This window comes from Mesoplodon mirus, assembly GCF_964341445.2.
Source record: "Mesoplodon mirus genome assembly, chromosome: 10".
Lineage (NCBI taxonomy): Eukaryota > Metazoa > Chordata > Mammalia > Artiodactyla > Ziphiidae > Mesoplodon > Mesoplodon mirus.
Genome location: NC_138986.1, coordinates 9,708,314 through 9,731,316, shown reverse-complemented (window position 1 = coordinate 9,731,316; position 23,003 = coordinate 9,708,314). Strand labels below are relative to the sequence as shown.

General features: G+C 47.8%; 1 protein-coding gene across 2 annotated transcripts in view; it reads left to right on the top strand.

Annotated features, from left to right (window-relative positions):
- The window catches only part of ZDHHC14 (zDHHC palmitoyltransferase 14), a 281,866-nt gene extending 259,984 nt beyond the window's left edge, over positions 1-21,882 (top strand). Inside the window, exons 7-9 of one of the 2 annotated variants that reach the window (XM_082634320.1) lie at positions 1,271-1,380; positions 6,667-6,769; positions 20,654-21,882. In XM_082634320.1, coding sequence (XP_082490446.1) covers positions 1,271-1,380; positions 6,667-6,769; positions 20,654-21,007 — 567 coding nt within the window. In that variant the 3' untranslated portion in view covers positions 21,008-21,882. Of the gene's footprint in view, positions 1-1,270; positions 1,381-6,666; positions 6,770-20,608 lie in introns of both variants that reach the window. The other variant, XM_082634319.1, reaches the window with a different exon arrangement.
- Positions 21,883-23,003: the final 1,121 nt, after the last annotated feature.

Genomic DNA, 23,003 nt, shown 5'->3' with positions numbered 1-23,003 from the left:
GTGGGGTGGGACGCAGGCATGTTCTTTCGTGGGAAATAGAGAAAGAAGAGGTGAGGGGCCCAGGCTCCCTTTCCAGATGGGAGCCCCTGGGAGCAAAGAGCCTGCAGGGGAAGCATTTTCCGACATCAGTCTCCAATTTCTCTATTGCGAATCTCCAAACTGTCCTGCTCTCTGACCACGTCACTTAGATAGTAAGATCGGCCGAATGACCCCCAATTCCAAGGCCCGAGGAGGGATTCTGTTCTATTCCTTTGCAATAATTCTATCAGCAACTTGTCACCCTGCCCCGATGAAGAGAGACCTCACAGGCTGGCCTCTATCAGATAACGGCTCCATTTCATTTTGGGAGGCAATCACACTGACCCAAAGTTTAACTTTTTATCCAGGATTATCTGCCTGTACTTAATGCAGATGGAGAGGAAATATAAAACCAGAAAACGTAATGCTGGGAAATGTTTCTTCGTGAGCCAGGTCCTTTTTGCTCTGAATATTTGGATTCTGACAGAAGCCTCTGTCAGTACATGAATTAAGTGTCTCAGAATTAGTTTGCCTCAAAGGCTTGAGAAAAATCAGTGCTGATGAGATAGATGAGTTCCGAGAATATTAAGACAGTTATTTGTATATGGTAACTGAGAACACTAGAAACATCCTGCAGAATTATTTTGCAATATGATGAGGCTGAATTCAGGCTATAAGTGGGCAATTAAGGACTTCCCTGGCAGTCCAATAGGTAAGACTTCACCTTCCAATGCAAGGGGTGCACGTTCAATCCCTGGTCGGGGAGCTAAGATCCCACATGCCTCGTGGCCAAAAAAACCCAAAATATAAAGCAGAAGCAACACTGTAACAAATTCAATAAAGACTAAAAAAAAAAAAATAGTCCACATCAAAAAATCTTTTTTAAAAAAATGGGCCATTAGGGGAGGTGTGTTACTCCTCTCTGCTACCATTCATTTCATTACTATTTAACACACTAAATGTAGCGTCAGAAAATCTCCACTGGCTTACGTGAGCTGCCTTTTAAGTACCATGTAGTAGACGTAAGAGATGATTTTCCCCAGAGGATGTTATTTCTCCCCAATCTGACCTGCCGTTTGGGGATATTTCCAAGTTTGGGCTTAATGCCAGTTTTCCTTGCGAAAGGTACCTCAGTTTTTCTGCTGAAGAAGTGAGTAAAGATCATTGCATTCTTTACAGGCTTCTTCTGATCGGCCCGAACTGTGACATTGGTGTGATGGATACTGTGTCACTGACTATCCTTTTCTTTCAGATTAAAGGATCTTGGTCAAATAAAAGAGGTAAAGAAAATTACAACCCCTACAGCTACGGAAATATCTTTACAAATTGCTGTGTTGCCCTGTGTGGGCCCATTTCTCCAAGGTAAGATTCAAGTGGCACGATCCCCTATAACAGACCTGGGGAAGCACACACCCTAGTGTGTTAGCACAGGCCTCGGGCAGCAGTGACCCGGCCACAGCAACGACCACCAGCCAGGTCAGCAGTCCGCTCTGTGCTGCGGAGACGTGGCCTTAACGCAATAGAGATCTGGCTTGTGTTATGCTTGGCATAACTTTCTACTGAATTTGTGTCAAGTTTGGGGAAAATGCCCTCAGGATCAAAACAAGGACACTGAGTCATGTGACCCCATGAATTATTAGATGATGTTGAACATCCGTGACGAGCAGGGAACTGTCATGAGGGAGCAGGACACAAGGTAGGAAGCAATTAGAAAGCCTGTAGCAATAAGTGCTAAGAGCTGAGCTGTGCAGAATAGAGATGCTAAAATAGTTCAGAGGGAGAGATCCGTGTGGGCTGAAGCAGTGGAGATTGTGGTGATGATAAGACAGCAGTCATATTAATAATGGCCGTGGCTGACATTTACTGAATAGTGTTAGGCTCTGTTTTAAGTGCTTTACATGGATTAACTTTTAAAACGTCACTCTGGGGCTTCCCTGGGGGCGCAGTGGTTGAGAGTCTGCCTGCCGAGGCAGGGGACACGGGTTCGTGCCCCAGTCCGGGAGGATCCCACATGCTGCGGAACGGCTGGGCCCGTGAGCCATGGCCGCTGAGCCTGCACGTCCGGAGCCTGTGCTCCGCAACGGGAGAGGCCACAACAGTGAGAGGCCCACGTACCGCAAAAAAAAAAAAAAAAAAAACCTCACTCTGTACCTATGAGGTCGGTACTATTATATCCCATTATATGGAAGAGGAAACCAAGGCACAGAGAGGTTAAATAACATGCTCAAGATCACACAGCTGGTAAATGCTGCCTGGTCAGGACTCAAACCCAGGCATCTGACATCAGAACCTGTGTGTGTCAATGGTGGAAGCTGCCTCCAAGTCTTGATTGTTTATGAGTTAACGCCCATGTAGAATATTTCCAACAGATTAGCCAAATCAGACATTATTTACTAAGCAAGTTTTCCAGGTTTCTAGAATGAGTTTCCAAGCCTTCCTCGCTTTTGGCCTCTAACTGTGTACATGGAGAGAAACCACAAAAGCTACTGGCTTGTGTCCACAGCAGCCCCGCTGTGCACTTAGAGCTGCACGGTCAGTCATCACTGACTTGTGCTCATGGAACACAAACTGGGTTTGATCATCAGCCTCAGTGAAGCTTCATTAGGGAGGGAAGAGTGATTCCCTCCCCCACCCCGCCCCCAAAAATATCAAACACATATTCCAAGGCCATTTATTAATTGGTACTGGATTATAGTTCCTGGTGCCATTGGGTAATTAGAAATTGATCATTTTCCAGTTTGGGTCTAGAAAGTTGGGAGCCCAGTGTGCCGCTCGTCCTGAATTTGCGGCCCTCGGGGGCCCATGACCTTCCCCTCCCAGGCCTCCTCTGAGGAGGGACAGCAGGAAGGGACAGCCCAGGGCTCTGGACGGAAGGGCTGCCTCAGGCCAGGGCGTCCGTCATGCCTGGAGGGTGCCCCTCCCCCAACAGAGCTCCAGACTCACCCAGGAGTCCCTCTTGGGGCTCTTTAGGCCAGAAAAACCCTCTGGAAATGCTTGTTTTTTCACAATTTAGCTTGTGTTTCCTCCTGGTGTGTGTTTATTTGTGGATAGTGGGGACAGGCCATGAAGCACAGAGTAGAAGAGGCAAAAGAGACCTGAACAAGCATCTTACCCCGTCTCTGAAATAGGCACCTGAATCTAGGAAAGGAATGTGGAAGTCTCACGTTTTGCCTGAATCTCTTTTCCCGTTCCCAAGTCTTTGATTTGCATTTGGCGCCATTCTGTGATGTTTATAGATCAAATCTTGTCATAGAGAAGTTATTTCTTCCGCAACTGGATTAAATTTGCTGGTTTGGCTAAGTTGAGGCTGTATTCTTTCCAAAATCCAAGTCCCTCTGGATGGAGCATTTCTCAGGATGGCCCTCGCCTCGGAAGAGCTTGACCACTCGAGGGTTTGTGCAGGAAGATGGGGCGCTGCCCTCTCTCGCCTGCCCACATGTTCCCAGAGCTGGCCTGGGCAGGAGTGGGCAGGGAGAGGGTGTTTGCCTTCGCTGTTCCCTCCTGTCACCTTCCTCGCCCTCTGCTCTCTCTGCCTTGCCTCACCCAACCCCTGTGCACTAAAAGAGCACCAGGGCCTTCCACAGGCATCCCAGACGGGCCTGAAGAATGAGCGGTGTCCCTCGCCTCAGACAGGGACTAAGGACCACCTGTGTGCCCAGCGTCATGTGCCTGGGATGCCTCTAAAGCATAGTGTAACGATGTACTCACGAGGGAGGGAGAGGGTGTCTTCGAGATTCCCCATGAGAGCCATGGAGCACGGGGGCAAAGACCTGTGTCCCATTCCCTGCAGTGTCCCCAGAGGTGGGGGGTGGGCAGCAGGGTGGGAACAGCCAGGTTTGGGAGGGGGTCCTCATAACCAGTCTGGCAGGAGGAATGGAAGATCGGAAAGACAGAAAGTCCCAAGGTGTGGTCAGGGTCAGGCCCTACGGGCTGGTGCTGTGGGTCAGCCAGTCGTAAGAATTCACTTGGCCGCTGTCAACTGAGCACGCGCTGTGTGCTGGGGGCCAGGGATGCGCCTGAGAGAACGTCAACAATACAGGTCTGTCCAGGGCAGGTCTGCGCAGGGGGAGGGGCTGGGATGGGGTCGGGGTGCAGGTTCCATGGACACCTGGCAGGGCTTCCCAGAGGAGGGGGGTGTAAGGTGTGAACCATTCTAAAGGATCCGGAGGAACTGGGGAAAAGGAATTGTGCGAGGAGAGAATGGACAGCATGTGCAAAAGCCCAGAGGTGAGAGGAGAGCCCGGCTTGTCAGAGGAGGAACTGGGGGAGTGAGGGGGGTCCCGGGGGGCAAGGCAAGAGATGAGATGAGCTTAGGAGGGGCTCGAGGGCCATTCTGAGGCCCAGAAGGAGACTTGGGGCAGAGTGTCACAGTCTTGGGTGCGTGGCTGGTACTTTAAACAGGCTGAACGCATGGGAAGCAGGCCAAGAACAACTTTTTCTATAATCCCTGCTGTCCCCACTCTTTTGATTACCTAGTTCTTTTTCTGCTCCTGGATGAAATCCCCTGCAAGTCCCTTAATTTCTCCTGTCAGTTGAGGAAAAAAAAAAAAAAAGGACTTGGGGCACTTTCATTTCCTCCACAATAGTGTCATTTCAGTGAACCGGAACGTCAGAGTTCAGTGAAAGTTAACATTTTCCACCCCGTCATCCCTACCAGGGCTGGGATTTCAACATACCTTTGGGAGCAAACAGTTTGACCCCCGGCATGCCCCTTCAAGCCAGCTGCACACCGGCTGTCTCCCAGGGACCAAGCCCGGCCCCGCCCCTGGATCTCATCGTTGGCAGGAGCGGGTGGCCCCTCTCCCCAAGACATCCTTCTGTGCCCTTTCCTTCGCTCTTTGACACCCTTGAAGGCGGCTGCAGACTTGGTCCGAGAATCCCTTTGACGGTCCTGCGTGGGGATCCAACACCTCCCCTTTGGAGGATGGAGGTTCTTGTAGCCTCTTGTTTTTTCTAAACCTCAGGGGATGTGACTGAAACTGAAGCAGAGTCCCACTTCCACATCCTGTCATAAGTACTTTTTAATGGCTTCTTAGTCTGTCACTGGAAGACCTGAGGTGGTAGCTGTGATGATAACCCGTATCTTCTGAAAGCCAAGCTGACACGTGGAACAGCCTTCAGCCGCCCGGGCCCCGCCCCCAGGAGGAGGAGCGAGTGGGCATGTGGATGTGCTTGGGGCGTCCCTCAGAGGCCCAGCCCCACCCCACGGGAGGCCAGGGCGGGAGCCCCACTTAGTGGCCGAACCTCCTGTTGCCCCTGGCAGTTCCGTCCTTAGACCCAAGGTCAACACGGAGTCTTCACTCAGGGAGGAAATAGGCAAAAACCCTTTTGATGGCAAAGTAAGCTTCACCCTCACCTCCTACCTGGGCAACAGTGCCATAGAGTAAACGCAGAAACATTGTTTAGGAAGCTTGGTGGGAGACCGAGGACCCGTTTTTACTAGCTCAGTCAGAAGCATTTGCTCAGCACCCGCTGGGTGGCAGCTGTGGAGATAATGACGATTAAGAAGACCCCGTTTTGGGCTTCCCTGGTGGCGCAGTGGTTGGGAGTCTGCCTGCCGATGCAGGGGACACGGGTTCGTGCCCCGGTCCGGGAGGATCCCACATGCCACGGAGCGGCTGGGCCCGTGAGCCATGGCCACTGAGCCTGTGCGTCCGGAGCCTGTGCTCCGCAACGGGAGAGGCCACAGCAGTGAGAGGCCCGTGTACCGCAAAAAAAAAAAAAAAAAAAAAAAACGAAGAAGACCCCGTTTTTGCCCTTGTGGTGCTTACGCTCCATGACAGGTGCACGTGGAGACAGGTGGAGCCAGCATGATGTGATACGGTGCCCACGGTGCTCCGAGGGCGGGACAGGGGGGCCAGCTCCTCCGGGACAGTTGCCATGGGGGAGACGAGATGAAGCCTGGCCTCGGGAGCTTGCGGGCTGCTCGACAGAGAAGACACTCGTATACATCACTGTGACATCAGGCCAGCAGTGGCATGTGCCATCGGGAGGATCGCAGGCAGGGCTAAGAGAAGCCAAATGAGGGAAGAAAGCGGATATAGGGCCAAGAGCAGGGGCTGGAGGCGGAGAAGAATGGACAGCGGACGGGAAGGGAAAGTGACTTCGGGCAATTAAAAGCCAGAGCCTGAACAGAAATAGAGACGACAAAGCAGAGAACGCACAGCGGGTACGTGGCTTCTGTTCCCGGGCAGAGCACTGGCACATAGTAGGTGCTCAGACACGCTTGTCGAAGGAATGAAGCTGTGAACGCCATGTGTGATAAGATGTGGATTTGAGGCCGGAGAGGAAGATTGGGGACAGGTTGTGTGAGGCCTGAAGGCTGAGCAAGGGGGTCTGGGCTCCGATGGCAGGTGATGGAGGCTGTGCAGGCAGGAGGGGTGATGTGATCAGGACGGGGGCAGGGGGGAGCGTGGGGCCTGCAGCAGGTGGCAGGGAGGGAACAGATGCTCCAGGCGTTTCTAAGGGCAGAAGTGGTAGACTCTGGAGCCTGACCACACATGAAGGCGAGCAGAGGTGTATTCTGAAGTGCCTTGGGGGCCCGTCACAGAAAACGGACCCCCGAGATGGAAATTGAGAGAACGTTGTCGGTGTTTTTGGCTTTTTATTCGCTCTCTGACCCCTGCATTGTTCTGTTTTCTCTTGCAGCCTAATTGACAGAAGAGGGTACATCCAGCCTGACACCCCACGGCCAGCCGCGCCCTCCAACGGGATGGCCGCGTACGGGGCCACACAGTCACAGAGCGATACGGTAGGACCTGCAGCGCCCCACAGAGGCTTCTCTCCCACATCTGTGTTCACTGACCTGTAGCAGTCAGTCGCCTAGAAAGCTTCCCGGGACACCCCTGGGCTGGCAGGCTCAGAGAGAGCAAGGAAGCGTTAAATTAAGGCGATATCCGCCAAAGGCTTATGCCCCCCGCCCAACAGGTGGTCAGTTTGTTCGGGCTTGTGTCAGGGAACTACACAACATCTCTTCCAGAAACAGCTTGAGGCAGCTTGCTCTGGAAAGCCCCTCACACAGAACTGGGCTGCTGTCTGGGGTGAGCTAGAGCTGCCCCAAGCAGGGCTGGCTGTCTGGAGAGTCCCCGAGTCCCGTGCTGTCCCTTTGCCTCAGTCTGCACCCGCTCCCTCAGCCCCTCTTTAAATGTGCAGTGGACTCAGCTGCCAGGTCTCCCCACTTTCAGCCAAAACCTTAGATCAGCCATGCACACCTGAGTGCAAATAATCAGACACGCTGTTCATTCATTGACAGCAAAAACTGACTGGTGCCTCTCCAGAGAGGTCCCTGGGTCATGCTTCTGTGGAGGTTTGGGATGGCTGCTTTGTTTTCACTCTGCACCTGGGAGACGGGGCAGGGGCGGAGTCTTTCCATGGGCACCTGAGCTCACAGTCTGGCTGGCCCCGACCATCAGTGCCTTAAAATTCTTCAGTGGTCTGTAAGTCAATGGCCTCTCTTTATCAGGAACAAATTCCCCTGAGGAAGTGTTTCTGAAAAGGACCCAGTCTTGTGGCCCACTGCTTTCTATAGACCTGAATCACCCACAACAGAGTCCATGACAAACAGGCCAGGACAGCAGAGTGGGTTCAGAAAAGAGGCTTTGACAGTCCAGGACTTGGAGATGGAGCTGATGTGGAAATCTGGGAGCAGGGAGCCAGGGGTGCCTCCTGCCTTTCAGCTTGGTGACAAGATGACCATACACATCACCAACAGGAAATATAAAAGGACGTGCCAGTTAGGGGGAAGCTGATTTCAATATGTAGAAATGGGGTACCCTTGGATGCCTGGGGATAGGGGGAGGTGCCCTGCAGGTTGCTATATAGAAAGCTCGGGGAAGGTTTGCTTCGCCATACTTGGGAAGGAATGACATGGCTGGTAGAAATTCACTTTGAAATACTGGAGATGTGAATCAATTTTATTAGTTACCCTAGAAGTACCAGTCAGTCTAGCATTTAAAAAAAAACTATAAGACGTGCTCCTGTTTGTCATCTGAGATATTAATCTGATTTCATCTCACATGCTGGAAGATTATTTTTTGAAATCAGCATTTATTATCTTTTGCTAACTTTCTCTCCACCCATGCCTGCCAATTCTGCCCCCATCAGGTCAAGTTTCTTTATCTAATTGGATACTACAAGTGAGGATAATAGAACAGGATAATTATGAAAGACAGTGGAAGGGAAAGCTTTGCAAAGGGACAGATTTAAGTACAACTGAACACAGCAGGGAAAGGCAGAGAGCGTGGGATGTGGGATCAGAGAGCCTGGGCTTGCAGTGACTGACTCGGGGCTGGGTGACCTTGGCAAGTCACTTAATCCGAGGGTCTTAAGTTCCTAAACTGTAAAATGAAGAAGGGGATAATGATGTTCACCTCCCTCCCGTCACCACTTTATAACAAAGGGCCTGGCACATAGTAGGTGCTGGTTAAACATTCAATTGAATGTATTTGAAAGTTCCCCTCACAGGGGCTTTTGCTCAAGGGAAGTTCTGAACAAATATTAGTTTGTTCCTGTCTTCCTTTCCTCATTCCTTTCTTCCTCCAATTTTGTCACATCTGCAAAAGGCTCCACCTTGAATGTGGAGCTAGGAACTAGAGGGAAGGAGTTCCCTTTGGCGCAGTGGCATGGCAACGTGGCTTCTTGAAGTGATGGCCTTGGTAGGATGAAATTAACCCATGGACCAAGAGACAGGACATGGTCATTTTACCCACTAGACACCTCAGGCAAAGCACCTGTGTGCTTTTCTGGGGACTATGAAAAATTTTAAGACCTGAAAAAAAATTACAAGCTCTGAAACATGAAAGAAAACAGCAAAATCAAAATTAATAAATGTTTAATGTCTACGAGACCCATGAATATGTCAACTTCATTAATTGTTAAATTTAGCTTTCATTAAAATTTCATTACATCTTAGAAATGATTTGTAGGTTGGGTTTTTCTCACTTTATAAGAATTCCCCAGCACACATGTGATTACAGAGAAATCATTACCAATTATAAAGTAGTGAGTTGCTCGTAGACAGATAAGTTTAAAAGTTAACTGCCTGGGACGCCCTGCGCTTCCTGTCTTGCCATGCTGCCTGTGTTAGGGGAAACCCAGGTTTCCACTGGGCTTAAGTCTGGGGGAACTCTTTTTGGTCCCAAGGCACCTACCCACTGCTGGGAGTGCCCCCCAGTATGTCAGAACGTGTTCAGGAGAGGCGGGAGCTGAAAGCTCTTTGGGGAAGTAAGATGAGATATGTTCTTCATGGTCCCACAGGCCAGAACTGGGACCAGAAGGTGGGCCCAGGAGGCAGATTGTGTTCAATCCAAGAGGGAAATGTCCAACACCCAGAGCTCATGGCAGATGGGAGCCCCCACCACAGAGGTGTTCAGGCTGTGGGAGGTGGCACGCCCAGCAACGTGGCGACAGAGGAGTCAGCACTGTCGGGAGGGCTGGACATTGACCCTCAGGGTTCCTTCCAACTCAGAGCCTGTCACCCAGGCCACCAGCACTGTCAGCAGGGCAACATCACTGTGCCAGATAATGGTCCATTCTACTTGCATTTATGGCCATTCGGGCCCTAGAGCGTGAGCCTTTGTATTGTTTCCGTTGTTCTTATGGCTTCGTACCATATTACCAGGAGTGCGGGGGGAGGAGACAGTCCTGTGCGGGCAGCGCTGGCACTAAGCAGACCATGAAGCCGGACGTGTCCACGCCCCAGCCCCTCTCTCCAGTCCATTCATGTTCCCACTGTGTAGCGTTTACCAGATCCCACAGCTTACCAGCACGTAGCATACCACGTGCCCTTCCAAGGCTGTTACGTGGATCACTCACGCTGACCCTGTGAGGATGCTACTTATTTTATCCCCATTTTACAGATCAATAAAACAGGCACAGAGAACTTCAGTAAATTTGTCCAATTCCAACTTCACACTTTGACCCCAACAATCCCTGCTGTCAACCCTACACTTTGCTGCGCTGTAGCCGTGAATACTGACTGTGTGTAGAGTGACTCCCTCCCACATGCTTTCAGTCGCCACAGCCCGTTATCCTCACCCTCTGTCTCCTATCAAGATCTGCTCTTTGCAAAAGATCTGTTATCAATCCTCTATACGTTAAAGGGAATTTAAGCCGAATTTCAGGATATATGGATTTTAATTGTGAATGAAAGTTTTTACCCTCTATTAAAAACATTTCAGGCAATAATAAAATAATAACTGAATGTTTAACGCTGTTTGTTCAGCACTATAGCCCCATTGTCTAGGCCAGTTCCTATGGTAGTTGGTCTCGGTAAGTGTTGGTTAACTGAGAGAGGGAAAGAGAGAAAGAGAGAGAAATTGACCATGTGCCAGGCACTGGGCTAAGTGCTTTGCATACATTATCATCTCATTCATCCTCACAGAACCACCTGACGTGGGTATTTTAATTGCCCCTTTGAAGAGACTGAGATTCAGGGATGCTAAGTTTGTGACATAGCTCACCAGTGGCTGAGCTGAGATTTCGTCCTTAGCTGTCTGACTCTAAGGAAAGTGCTCTTCTTTAACCATATACCCAAAGTTTCCCAGGTGGGAAGGTCTTAGGGAGCAGAGTGGCATGAAGCCTCCTCCCAGGGCTGTGAAATCACATCACCCAGGGCTTCCATGCAGAACGATGATTAATCTGCTGTGGTCAGTCACAAAACCAGCGGTGGAACTGAATGTAACCACTCCATAATCTAACCTACAATTGGACCAAGCAAATATCTATGAAACGTCAGTTTCTGCTCTGTTACAAAGGACAGTGTTAACCAATGACACATTAACTCTTCTTTTTTTCTCTTCACTTGCTTCCCCTAAGCTCAAACCATTTTGCAGCACTTTAGTCTGTGTTAAAGGTTTGTCCAGGTGGAAACATCAGTATCCAAGTAAATTATTGACCTAGTCCAAGGGTGATCTCCACTATTAAACTGCTCAGAGTTCACTCAGTTTCTTGGATCTGAAAGTTATCATTTTTCATCAAATTGGGACATTTTGGCTATTATGTCTTCAATTTTTTGGGAAGGGGGCCTCATCTCATTTTCTCTCCTCCTGGGACTCCAATTAGTCATATGTTAAACCATTTGATATTGCCCCAGAGGATAAGTCCCTGAGGCTCTGTGCATTTTTCTTCAAACTTTCTTTCTCAGCTCTTCAAATTGGATAATTTCTTTTTTTTTTAAACATTTTTATTGGAGTATAATTGCTTTACAATGGTGTGTTAGTTTCTGCTGTATAACAAAGTAAATCAGCTATATGCTTACGTATATCCCCATATCTCCTCCCTCTTGCGTCTCCCTCCCACCCTCCCTGTCCCAGCTCTCTAGGTGGTCACAAAGCACCAAGCTGATCTCCCTGTGCTATGCGGCTGCTTCCCACTAGCTCTCTATTTTACGTTTGGTAGTGTATATATGTCAGTGTTACTCTCTCACTTCGTCCCAGCTTACCCTTCCCCCTCCCCGTGTCCTCAAGTCCATTCTCCATGTCTGTGTCTTTATTCCTTCCTGCCCCTACGTTCATCAGAACCTTTTTATTTTTTTAGATTCCATATATATGTGTTAGCATACCGTATTTGTTTTCCTCTTTCTGACTTACTTTACTCTGTATAACAGACTCTAGGTCCAGAAATTGGATCATTTCTTCTGATCTGTCTTCATGTTCACTGATTCTTTCTTCTGCCCTCTCCAATCTACTGTTAAATGACTCCAGAGAATTTTTCACTTTGGTTGTTATACTTTTTAGTTCTAGAATTTTCATTTGGTTCATTTAATTTCTCTGCTGAGTTTCATTTCTCTACTGAGATTCCCTATCTATTTACTCATTGAAGCCATATTTTTCTATAATATTTGAACATTATTATATTGCTTAAAGTCTTTATCTGCTAAGCATATTTGGGCTGTCTTGGGTTTGGTGCCTTTTCACCACTTTTTTTCTTAACTCTAGATTACAGTTTTTTCTATTTATTTCTATGTATATTGATATTTTATTGAATATATTTTGGATAATATATTTGTAGAGACTAGATTTTGTCATCTTCTGAAGTGTTGATCCTTGTTTTAGCAGGCAGTTCAATTAGTGGCTAATCATCTTAAACTTGTGTAGGCTTGTATTATATTTTGTTAGTACAGATTTATGGAAAGTCCAAGATGTTTCTCATGCCCCTCTAATCTGAAGGAGCTCAACCTCCAAATTCTGTCTTCCTCAAAGATCTTGTCAGGTTTTGATTTAGCCATTGTTAAGACCGGTCTAGGGTCTTAGTTTAGGGCATGATTCTTACTCCTAAGGTATAGCCTTCCTAATGTGCTAGCTGGATGCCAGGCATGTTAACAAGGTATTGGGGGTGTTAATGAGATAAATGTCCCCCAGCACTACTTTTCTCAACTTCTAGTATCTCTATGCCTCTCTCAGCCCCGTTACAGCTGTTGTCTCAGAAGCCTGGTGTAGGGGGGATGAAGGGGGAAGGGACTCTTCCTGCCCATACACAGCACAGCTACAGACTTGTGTGGGAAACCCCTACTAGCATTTCTGGCCCCCTGCTCTGCACAGCATCCTCTTCTGCAATGCCCTGCCATACAGATCCAACCACTTAAGCTTCCTTACCCTCTGATCTCTGCTTTCTCTACTCAGAAGAACTTCTCTGCTCTGTTCAGCCTATACCATGGTTGGGAAATTCTTCCCAAGGAAAGGGCTGGTTGACTGTGGGGCTCACCTGTGAGTTTCCCTCCTCTCAGGGATTGCAACCTTGCATTGTCTGTTGTGCGCTATTGGAAACTCTTTGCTTCACGTATTTTGGCCAGTTTTATATATGTCCTTGTACACAGAGGCAATACTAGTCCAGTATAGGTTATCCACCATTCCTGGGAATAGAAGCCTTATCTCTGTGATTAAAGGACATTTTGCAGCCAACGTTGCCATATTCCCCCATTTTTGCTACCCACTCTACTAGCAGCAAATACTGATTTAGCCATGGAACATGATTCCTCTGACCTAAAAGTGTTTCTAGTGCTCACCTCAAAGGAGGATCATTTGGAGGCTTTATATTTAGCACCAGACTTGGCATGTTCATTTGAAGAGAAAGGAAGGGCTGGAGGGAAAGAGATTCTAGGTATCTTGGGCCAAATTTTTGCCTATTATTTTATTATTAAAGTCTAGATCAGAAAGGCATTTCCCGAATGATAGGAAAAGTGCTCCTAGGGAAACTGCACTATTTTAGAAATAAAGGTAAAGGCTTTAGCCTTAGATAAACATACTGATAATTGCAGGACAGAAAAATTATGTAAATATTGATAGACAGCTGGCATCAAAATACCCGTAGAGGTCTTATTATCTGAAAAATGGGAAAATTCACTGTTAACTTACCATCTCACATAATTGGGGGATGGGGATGGTTATTTAGTACCTAAGTGATCTTCCCTCTACTACAGATTCCCAAGAAAGAAAACGTTAGAGAAGTAATGAAGTGACATCTAAAGTATTGAAATAGTGCATGTGACCCCAGTATAGCCCTTGTCATCTGAACACCCATGAAATTCTGAGGATCCACACTGGAATTTTGTGCCCATAACCCCAGTGCCAACTGAAGATCATGTTTTAGTTATTCCTATTTTCCCCATTATTGGCTTTTATTATTACCTTATACTGAAGGTCTTTCCATGACAATGTGTCTATGCACAGTCATGACATTCAGGTATGGTCCGCTTTTTAGTGTGCATATCTCATTTGATTGTCAATTTAAGTTCTGTATGACATCAGGATCATAGTTTGTTTAAAGCTGGCACTTGTGATCCTTTGAGGTCACGTGCTAAACACAAAGATAGTCTAACCCTAACCCTAACATAGTACATAATTGTTGGATTTTTTTTTATCATTTGCTATATTTACTTAACCTCATTTTAAATCCTCTTAATCCAATATCAGAACAAGATTAAACCTAGCAGTTGCATGATTTATTAAACTAGTTTCACAGAAGGACTCTCCATGCAGAGTCTGAAAAATCAAATATAATAGAAAAATAACTGGAGCAAACTTAAATGATAATGTTTTTAAAAAGAATAAAAAGGAAGCACTCCTCCTAACCTATATTTTAGGTGGATTTTAGAAATTTATAGTGTTTTTATTAAAGTAAATGAGCATTCATAAGACCCAGAACACAGCTTCCCAGCCAAGCAGAAATAACTGATGCCCAATGCTAATACTTTTGACAGAATTGAAGCAAAAGAAGTAAATAATTTTATTTATTCTTAATTTGTATATAAGACCATCTACAAAACTCCTAGCTTTGGTTTTGGCAGCATTTAATCTGTATGCTAGGATTATTTCAAACAAGAAGTCAGCTAGAGTAAACTAAAATGTATTCCAACATGAGCAATTTTATTTGAAAACCTGCAGAAACAAAAACAACTTATCTCTATGGTATTTTTAAACTGTAACATTAAGTGATAATGTGTGTGGCATCCAAACATCTGAACCATAAACTTCTTTGCAAGTTAAATGCCAGCGCTTCCCTTGGGCAATAAATCAGCCAGCTGCCAGTGACTTAGTGCAAGCACAGCAAATGCTCCGGCACCCCAGACAGTATTAGTTTTATGCTGCCAACAGAAGGGTCTGTCTATAGACATTCTTAAAAGCAGTCAGGTTTCTATTCTACTTGTAGTCAGCACTTGGATGACTTTTGGCCTAAAAAATGGCAATTTCCTATGGTTCAATCTAATATTTGATAAATATGAACCGTTAAAGTGTTGTTTTGGAATGAAAACAGTGAGTTTCTCAATTTCCTCTTCATAGTGATGGATTGTCACTGTCCAATCTCTGGCTGCTTGGTTGTTTCTCTTTAAGATTATATAACTGGTTAGATACATTGAAATGTACCTGATGGCTTCTTGGTGTTAGTGCTGGAATATAAGCCCTGTTCCAAGTTGTGAGAGAAAAAAAGTGAGCAGTGATGTCTCCCCCTACTGGTTGAAGATATGAGTCCTCACATGAACAGCCAGGAAAGCGGGTTGGTGGCGTAAAAAGGTCAAAGAGAAAAGGGGGGGCGGTGGGGAAGAAAAGGAGGAGGAGAAGAAAGAGAGAAGAGGGAAAAAGGATAAGAGGGAGGGAAGTCAATGAAGGAAAAGATGGAGAGGAAAGAGAAGAGAGTTAGGCCAGAGAGAAAAAATTAGTAGAAAAATCAAGAAGAAATGGGCAAATAAGGATTAGAAGCAAAGGTAAAAAGGTAGAGGTGTAAGGACATTTTTTCATGGGTCATCTTCACAGTAACCCTGAAAATATTGGCTATTTTGTCCCTTGAAGTTCTCATATGGTTTATCAGCCCATCCTCCTTGGAATTTTGACAGTGTGCAAAATGAGGAAGAGGCTGGACTTTTTTTTTTTTAATCAGATATCCCCTAGTCATTGAGTTTCTTCTAAAAAGATGTCCAAAACGTGCGAAGTTAATATCATGAGAATGATAAATTCCACTGGGTAGAGTGGAATTAATTGCCCTTTCCTTGATTGGAACCCATTTTAGTGTCCTGTTGTGAACCAATAGGAAAATTATAACACAGTATCCTGTGGAAGAAAGCCTGGTCCCTGGGCACCCCAAATGGGAATGGTCTTCTAAATAGAAATCAGTTTAAATGTGGCAAACTATTTTCAAAGCTATGGGTTACAGCAGGATTTAGACAGTTAGGTTCATGGTGGTCCCAGCAATCTTCTCACTGATACAATCTTGCCACAAGGTAAACTGGAGGAGGGGCTAGAGTAGGTTCATTATTAATATGAAAGCAGTCCCTATAACAATGGAAATGTCCACAACTATACTCAGTCATCTTTTAAAATATTTAAACAAATCCCTGTAGAACAGGTGCTGAAAGTCAGATAATACAAGTCACTGTTCAAAATAGTCATTTTGAAAAGATTTGTGGCATTTCGATTTTTTAAAAAATTAAATAGCTTAGGCTAAATGTTTTCTTTCACATATTTAAGTCCTTAAGCTTTACTCCTGGGAAACTGGAGCATGTTTTCAACAGGGTCCTGACCACGAGGCTGAGGACAGATTTGCTACAGTTTTAACGTGTTGTGGGTTTGGCTGCAGGAAAGCACCAATAGGTGTGTGCAGGAGTGGACCCAGGATTGGAGGGGCCTGAGTCATGCAATTTGGAGCCCTCTTTAAGAAAAAAGGGGGACTTCCCTGGTGGCGCAGTGGTTAAGAATCTGCCTGCCAATGCAGGGGACATGGGTTCGAGCCCTGGTCCGGGAAGATCCCACATGCCACGGAGCAACTAAGCCCGTGCGCCACAACTACTGAGCCTGCACTCTAGAGCCCGCAAGCCACAACTACTGAGCCCGTCTGCCACAGCTACTGAAGCCCACGCACCTAGAGCCCGTGCTCCGCAACAAGAGAAGCCACCGCAATGAGAAGCCTGTGCACCACAACGAAGAGTAGCCCCCGCTTGCCGCAACTAGAGAAAGTCTGCGCTCAGCAATGAAGACCCAACACAGCCAAAAATAAATAAGTAAATTTATACAAAAGAAAAAAAGAAAAGAAAAAGAAAATAATATGCAAGACAAAACAACAAGCAAGGCCTTAGAAAACAAGCAAACAAAAGTCCCTGAACTTAAGCTCATAGCTTCAGAGTAAACCCACCTCCAGGTGCTACCTAGCAAGGGCTCACTCACTGCCCAGTGTGCATAGAAGCCAAGACTATGGCACCGGCTTTTGAAGAAAGAAAGAGCTTTATTGCAAGGTTGACTCTCAAGGAGACAGGAGGCAGGGCTCAGATCCATCTCCTCCATCCAGGTTTCAGGCGAACTTGAAGGGGAATTTCAAACTTGGAAGCTGCTTGGCTAGTCTTGAGTCAGTCCATACAAGCTACTCGTGCTGCTGGAAGCCAGGTTTTCCTTATTGAAAGACTTCTTACTTCCCAAAGGGCTCCAGTGGCAGCACTTTGAGTTCCATAAACTTTTGAGTTCCATAAAGTGAAAAATTCCTGGTTCCGGGTTCATCCTGAAGACATGGGGTCCCGTCTTGCACATGCGCAGCGCCGTCTCCATAAATAACTTGCTTGATTAATCAACAACCTAGTTAAGGAGGCAAAAGCAGTTTATGCTGTGCTGTTTCACAGGTGTCTCGTTTAAGTCAGCACAGGGATGCTTTAGTGCAAAATCTCAGGGGGCCCCTCAAGCTCCACATCGACCTCCCGGTGAACACGAGCTCTAAGGAACTTAACAGAGCACTGTTGGCAGCCCTTTTGTCCCAGGGTTTTCTGCTGGGTGCCCGTGAGCTCTGCTGCAGGGCATGGCTGGAGAGGCGTGACCAGGGAAGGGGAAAGGACAGTTGACCGGAGAGACAGAGGGAGAAAGAGATAAAGAGAGTGGGGAGCCCGCCTCTCCTCTCCCCCGTATGCTTGTGCCACCTGACCTTGGGAATCTCCTCCAGCTCTGAGCTCTAATCTATTGAGTTGGCCAAAAAGTTCATTCGGGGTCTTCGGAAGATGTTACGGAGAAACCCGAATGAACTTTTGGGCCAGCCCCCGTATTTTCCTGTGAGTCAGGAAGAGCCAGCCAGTCAGAATTATTTGGGCTGGTCCCTAAAATAGAATTTGCCAGTCAGTTTTCAATTTAAGAAAAAAAAGGCTTTCTTCTGGTCAACAGAGACCAGCAAATCTAGTTTGCAATTTCATCCTTCCCCAGAGCTGGGCGTGTTGTGTGGACCGAGGTATTAGGATGAGTGAGGGCTCCAGAAGGAAAAGTTGAGAACAAGATTCCATCATCCAGGAAGGGGCTGGGCTTGAGAGCAGGAGCTCTCTGGCTGGAGCAGCATCTCAGCCCTGGGGTCACGGGCAGGGGGCGGCAGCTCAGAGGCTTCACTGAGCTACAGAAAATGGAGGCAACGCCAGGGCAATAAATGGTGATTTTCATAAAATGTTCTTTGCAAAGCACAGTATATCCAGAGCCCTGAGAGACTTTCCAGAAGGTGAATGTTTAATCAGGAAGGTTGCTCTTCTCCGCCTCTGCTCTGTCAAGACTGAGCCGATGTGCTGAACGGAACTGACAGCGTTGGAGACCGTGAGCGGACCCGAGCTGTCTGCAGCTCCGACAGCGGTGCTGTTCAGCACCCCCTGGCAGCAAGGGTCCCTGCCCCGAGCCAAAATTCCCTGCAAGAGCAGAGAAGGCTACGCAGTTGCCCACTGGATAAGTACTGGTGCGGCCAAAGATTCGGGTGACGATTGGGAAAATGCAGACACTAAATGACTGTCAATGCCTAACAATCAGCCCCTTTCAAGCACTTTTAATGGCATTTTTGTCTCATCCGAGTAGCCCTCCACCCACTCCCCAGCCCCTTCCCACCCTTCTCCTAGCTTCTCAGCGTCTTGAAGTTCCCTTGGCTGGAATGAAGCCATGATAGAAAAGCCAGGATTGGCTTTCCCTTTTTAAAGCTCCATCATGAGCTTTACTCTTGTCTGAAACCAAGGCCTTTGAACTTCTAAAACCCGCAAATTCCTTAGAGACGGTGTCTCTTCCACCTCCTCATGGAGGATTGGGGGCCGGCTGGGGGATGGCCCACTACTCATGATTTTAGAAAGAAACCCATGTGGCTAGGAAGGACACACACTGAAGCAAAAGAAGTAAAAGAAGTGTGACTTCGGGAGAACTCTCTTTTCCCCTGAAGGCTGCGTTGCATGGTTTGGTTTGCTTCTGTGCCTGGAGGTGGGTGAGTAATGGAAGTTCTAGGTGTGCGGCTGGGCAGGAAGATGGCAAAGTCCCTCCATCACAGAGCTATGAGTATGTGGTTCAGTGGTAACTCTAGAGTCCAGAAAAAAGAGCGTGGGGATAATAGACAAGTCACATTTATTAAGCACCTACTAGCTGTCAAATGTGCGGTGGTGAAAAGGGGTTTGCAGTCAGACAATCCCAGTCCCAAATCCCAGATCCATCCCCTACTTTTATCTGTAAGGTCTTGAGCAAGGCACCCACCCATACGAGATGCATCTGTAAAGAAGGGAAACGTGTTTGTTCTAAGAACTTCTTCAGAAACAGTGGAGCGCCTCGCTTATTGCTCAGACGTAGTCAGGATAAGCTCCCCTAATAGCCACACCTGCTCCTGAAACTCGCTAACAGGTCACCGCACAGACTCAAGTTCAAGACCTCCGAGTCACAAGAAGTCTCTTCTAGCTATTCTGAAACTTGCCCGCAGCTCAAGGGAAGGGTTTCAAAGGTATCAGAGACCCAAATTCCCCCAGCTAGAAATGTGTTTCCACTAGTTCCTTTGCCCAGCGGGTAAAGTGAAACAAAGGACACGAGATTAAGATTTAAGAACACTTCGAAGAGAAGGAAATATTTTGTAAAATGTTGGCATTCACTTTCACAAATTAAAAATCCACAGCTCAATTAATGGTTCTTGAAGCTGCTGAAAACTTAGCAGCGAGGAATTCTAAGGCTTTTACGAATAGTCAGATCAGGCCCTCAGGGGCTTCTGTTGACCGTGTATTTTTCTTTTTGTGTGTGTGTGGCACAATACATATAAAATGTACCATTTTAACCATTTTTAAGTGTACAGTTCAGTGGCGTTAAGCACATTCACATTGTTATCCAACCCTCACTACTATTCATCTCCAGAACTCTTTTCTTCATGCAAAATGAAACTCCATACGTTAAAGGGTAACTCCCCAACCCCTCCCCCTAGACCCTGGCAGCCACCATTCTACTTTCTGTCTTTGAGTTTGACTCCTCTAAGTAACACATATAAGTGGAATCATATAGTATTTTTCCTTTGTATCTGGCTTATTTCACTGAGCATGATGTCTTCGAGGTTCATCCATGCCACAGCATGTGTCAGAATATCCTTCCTTTTTTTTCTTTCTTTTTTTTTTTTTTTTTTTTTTGCGGTACGCGGACCTCTCACTGCCGTGGCCTCTGCCGTTGCGGAGCACAGGCTCCGGACGCGCAGGCTCAGCGTCCATGCCTCATGGGCCCAGCCGCTCCTCGGCATGTGGGATCCTCCCGGACTGGGGCACAAACCCACATCCCCTGCATCGGCAGGCGGACTCTCAACCACTGCGCCACCAGGGAAGCCCAATATCCTTCCTTTTTACAGCTGAATAAGACTCCATGTCTGTACAGACCACATCTTGTTTATCCGTCCATCTCTCGATGGATGCTTGCTTGCACCTTTTGGCTGTTGCGAATAATGCTGCTAGGAAATGGGTGGACAGGCCCCCGTATTTTTAAAACAATGTGGTAAAAGTGGTTTTCAGCATAGAAGTAGCATTGGCCTCAGGCCACTGCAGGTGGCAAGGCCCATGCCTCTGTCCAGGGGAGTGTTTTTAAATTAGGTCCTGTCTGCGAACAGGGGCCGGAGCGTCAAGCCTGCGGCTGCGTGGTACTCCCAGGGCACCTGTGGGTGACTATTAGTTTGAGCAGCTGTTCAGGAGCTAGGTGTCTCCAAATGGAACTGGGCTACTGTGCACCCTCTCTGCCCTCCCTGACCCAGGTGTCACTAACGGGTTTCTCTCTCTCTTGTATCCCGCCCCTCCCTGCCCCCTGTGCCCCCTCCCCTCCCCACCCCTTGCCAACTCCTCTCGCCTCCTCTTTGCTGGCTCCCTCCCGCTCTCCAGTGCGACCAAGACCAGTGCATTCAGAGCACCAAATTCGTTTTGCAGGCCGCGGCCACGCCCCTGCTGCAGAGCGAGCCCAGCCTCGCCAGCGACGAGCTGCACCTGCCAGGGAAGCCGGGCCTGGGCACGCCCTGCGCCAGCCTGACGCTGGGGCAGCCCACGCCGCCCTCCTCCATGCCCAACCTCGCCGCCGAGGCCGCGCTCACAGACATACTGCCCCTGAAAGAGGAGCACGTGGGCCACCAGTTCCTGACCCCGGAGGAAGCGCCCTCGCCGCCCGGGATGCTGGCAGGCAGCCCGCTGGCGCACAGCCGCACCATGCACGTCCTGGGCCTCGCCAGCCAGGACTCTCTGCACGAGGATTCGGTGCGCGGCCTGGTGAAGCTCAGCTCCGTGTGACCGCGGGGCTCCGGCCCCGGGGGCTGCAGGCAGCAGGAGCGACGGACGGACGGCCCCACCGCGACTTCCCGCGACCCAGTGCCCGGGGTGGCCACGACGACTCCAGGTCCTGAGGCAGGAAGAGCCCTGGGAGAGAAATCGGATCCCCCTCTGATGGCAGAGGCGGGCAGGACCCAAAGGCTGGCAGCTTGGTTCCATTTGAATTTTCTGCCCCACCCTGACCATTCTGATAACGGTGGAAACAGAGACGTAGCTGTTTTCAGGTGTTTGGAATATGGAGGGTGGGCGTGGGGAGGGAGGAGCCTCGGGGGCCCCCAGTCGGCGTCTGGGCGGAGAGGAGGCTACCTGGGGGTTCCTCTTGCTGTTCTGGGACAGATACACGGAAGGTTTATGACACTTGTGGCCGGACTGAAATTGCACTTAAGTGTTATGCTACTAATATTTGAAACAGATATGCCATTCCATTTGTTAATTTAAGAAAAACCTGAAGGGAAACAATGACCAGATGTGGACTTGCATGCCACGCTGCAGTCTGTTCACGGTAGTGATGGTATTGAAAGGGAACTGCTGCTTTCTTTCTTCTTTTTTTTTTTTTTAATTTTGTGAATTCTCAAGTGCTGTTTTATGGGAAGACAGTGCAACAAACCAAGACTAATGGACCATGCCATCCGTCGCCAGCTTCTTCGGCTTAATTCTACATAGGTAGGTGGCGCCTGGGCTGCGGAGGGCTGCCGGGGTTTTATCCCTTCAAGCATCAGTTAACCTTCTGTTTAGTAGTTAGCCGAGGTGTTGTGTTGTACCACACCTGCCACAGTCTTCACCTCCTTGTGTGACCAAACTCCTGTGGACAGCCAATAAAAGGACGTCCTCTGTTATTTTGGATCTGTGTACAGTTATCCTTAACAGCTGAAATGACAACACCGTCACCCAGATGGCCTGAGAGTTCAGTTTTATTGAAGTATCCCTAGGGAGGAATGGTCCCCAAACAGTCAAAACATCACATCTTTGAATTGTGGGGGAACAATGGGATGATTTCTTAGGTAAAAGAGCAGCTTTCCATCCGTTTTTTTTTTTTTTTCTTTTCTTTAGTTATCTCTTTTCGACACGGTCTTAGCGGCATTTACTCCCCGTTTATAGATTGGCCCATGGCAGCGAATGTACGGCGAGTTGTATAGGGAGAGGGCTCGGGGAGAGGCTGGGCTCTGGAGCGTCTGCTCTGCGTTGTGTTTGAGTGTTGCCAGAGCTCAAGGGTGACTTGGGATCCCGGTAAAGGTATCAGAAAAGAGGAGGAGAAACCAGCTTATTTTAGGCAGAGATCACGTAGATTGTCATTCTTACCTAGCCACTAATCAGAATGGAATTAAGAAAATTACCGCCTCGTCCATGTTCATGTATCACCTAGAAGGGAACTCACTGGCTCTGTACTTAGGGAGTAAGTCACTTGGGAGGCAACTGCCGGAACTCAGCGGCTTCTGTCCTTCCAGATGATAAACCCAGCAGCCAAACCGACATATGTTTGAAATCATGCTCTGTTCCTCACAGCCATGTGAAAGGCAGGAGACACTGATCGGTGATACCAGAAGCCCGGGATGGTTTGCATTTAAGGAAAAAGGCTGTTTCTCGTGGGAAAGAATTGCCATTTTATATAAAAGAAATAGAAACGCACAATTTCAAGTCTTATTTGGAATAAGGCCAGTTCTTCGTAGGTAAAAAAATAATTTGTGCTGGAAATAACTGCGGAAGCCTTGCATCATGGTATCTTTGAATCATCCTTATGTTTCATTCTGTATATGTGAATAGAAAATGGGAAAGGTAAATTATGTGCAGCCAGTTTTGATTTTCTGGACCTCCTAAGTACTTGTACCCACTTGGAACTTATACTAAAGCGGACAGAGCTCCTTACACGACCACACACATGCAGGCTCACGGTCATCAACACGTAGGGATTCTCCTTGCAGGCAGTGCTTGTGAGCAAAAAGTGACAGCCGCACAGTGT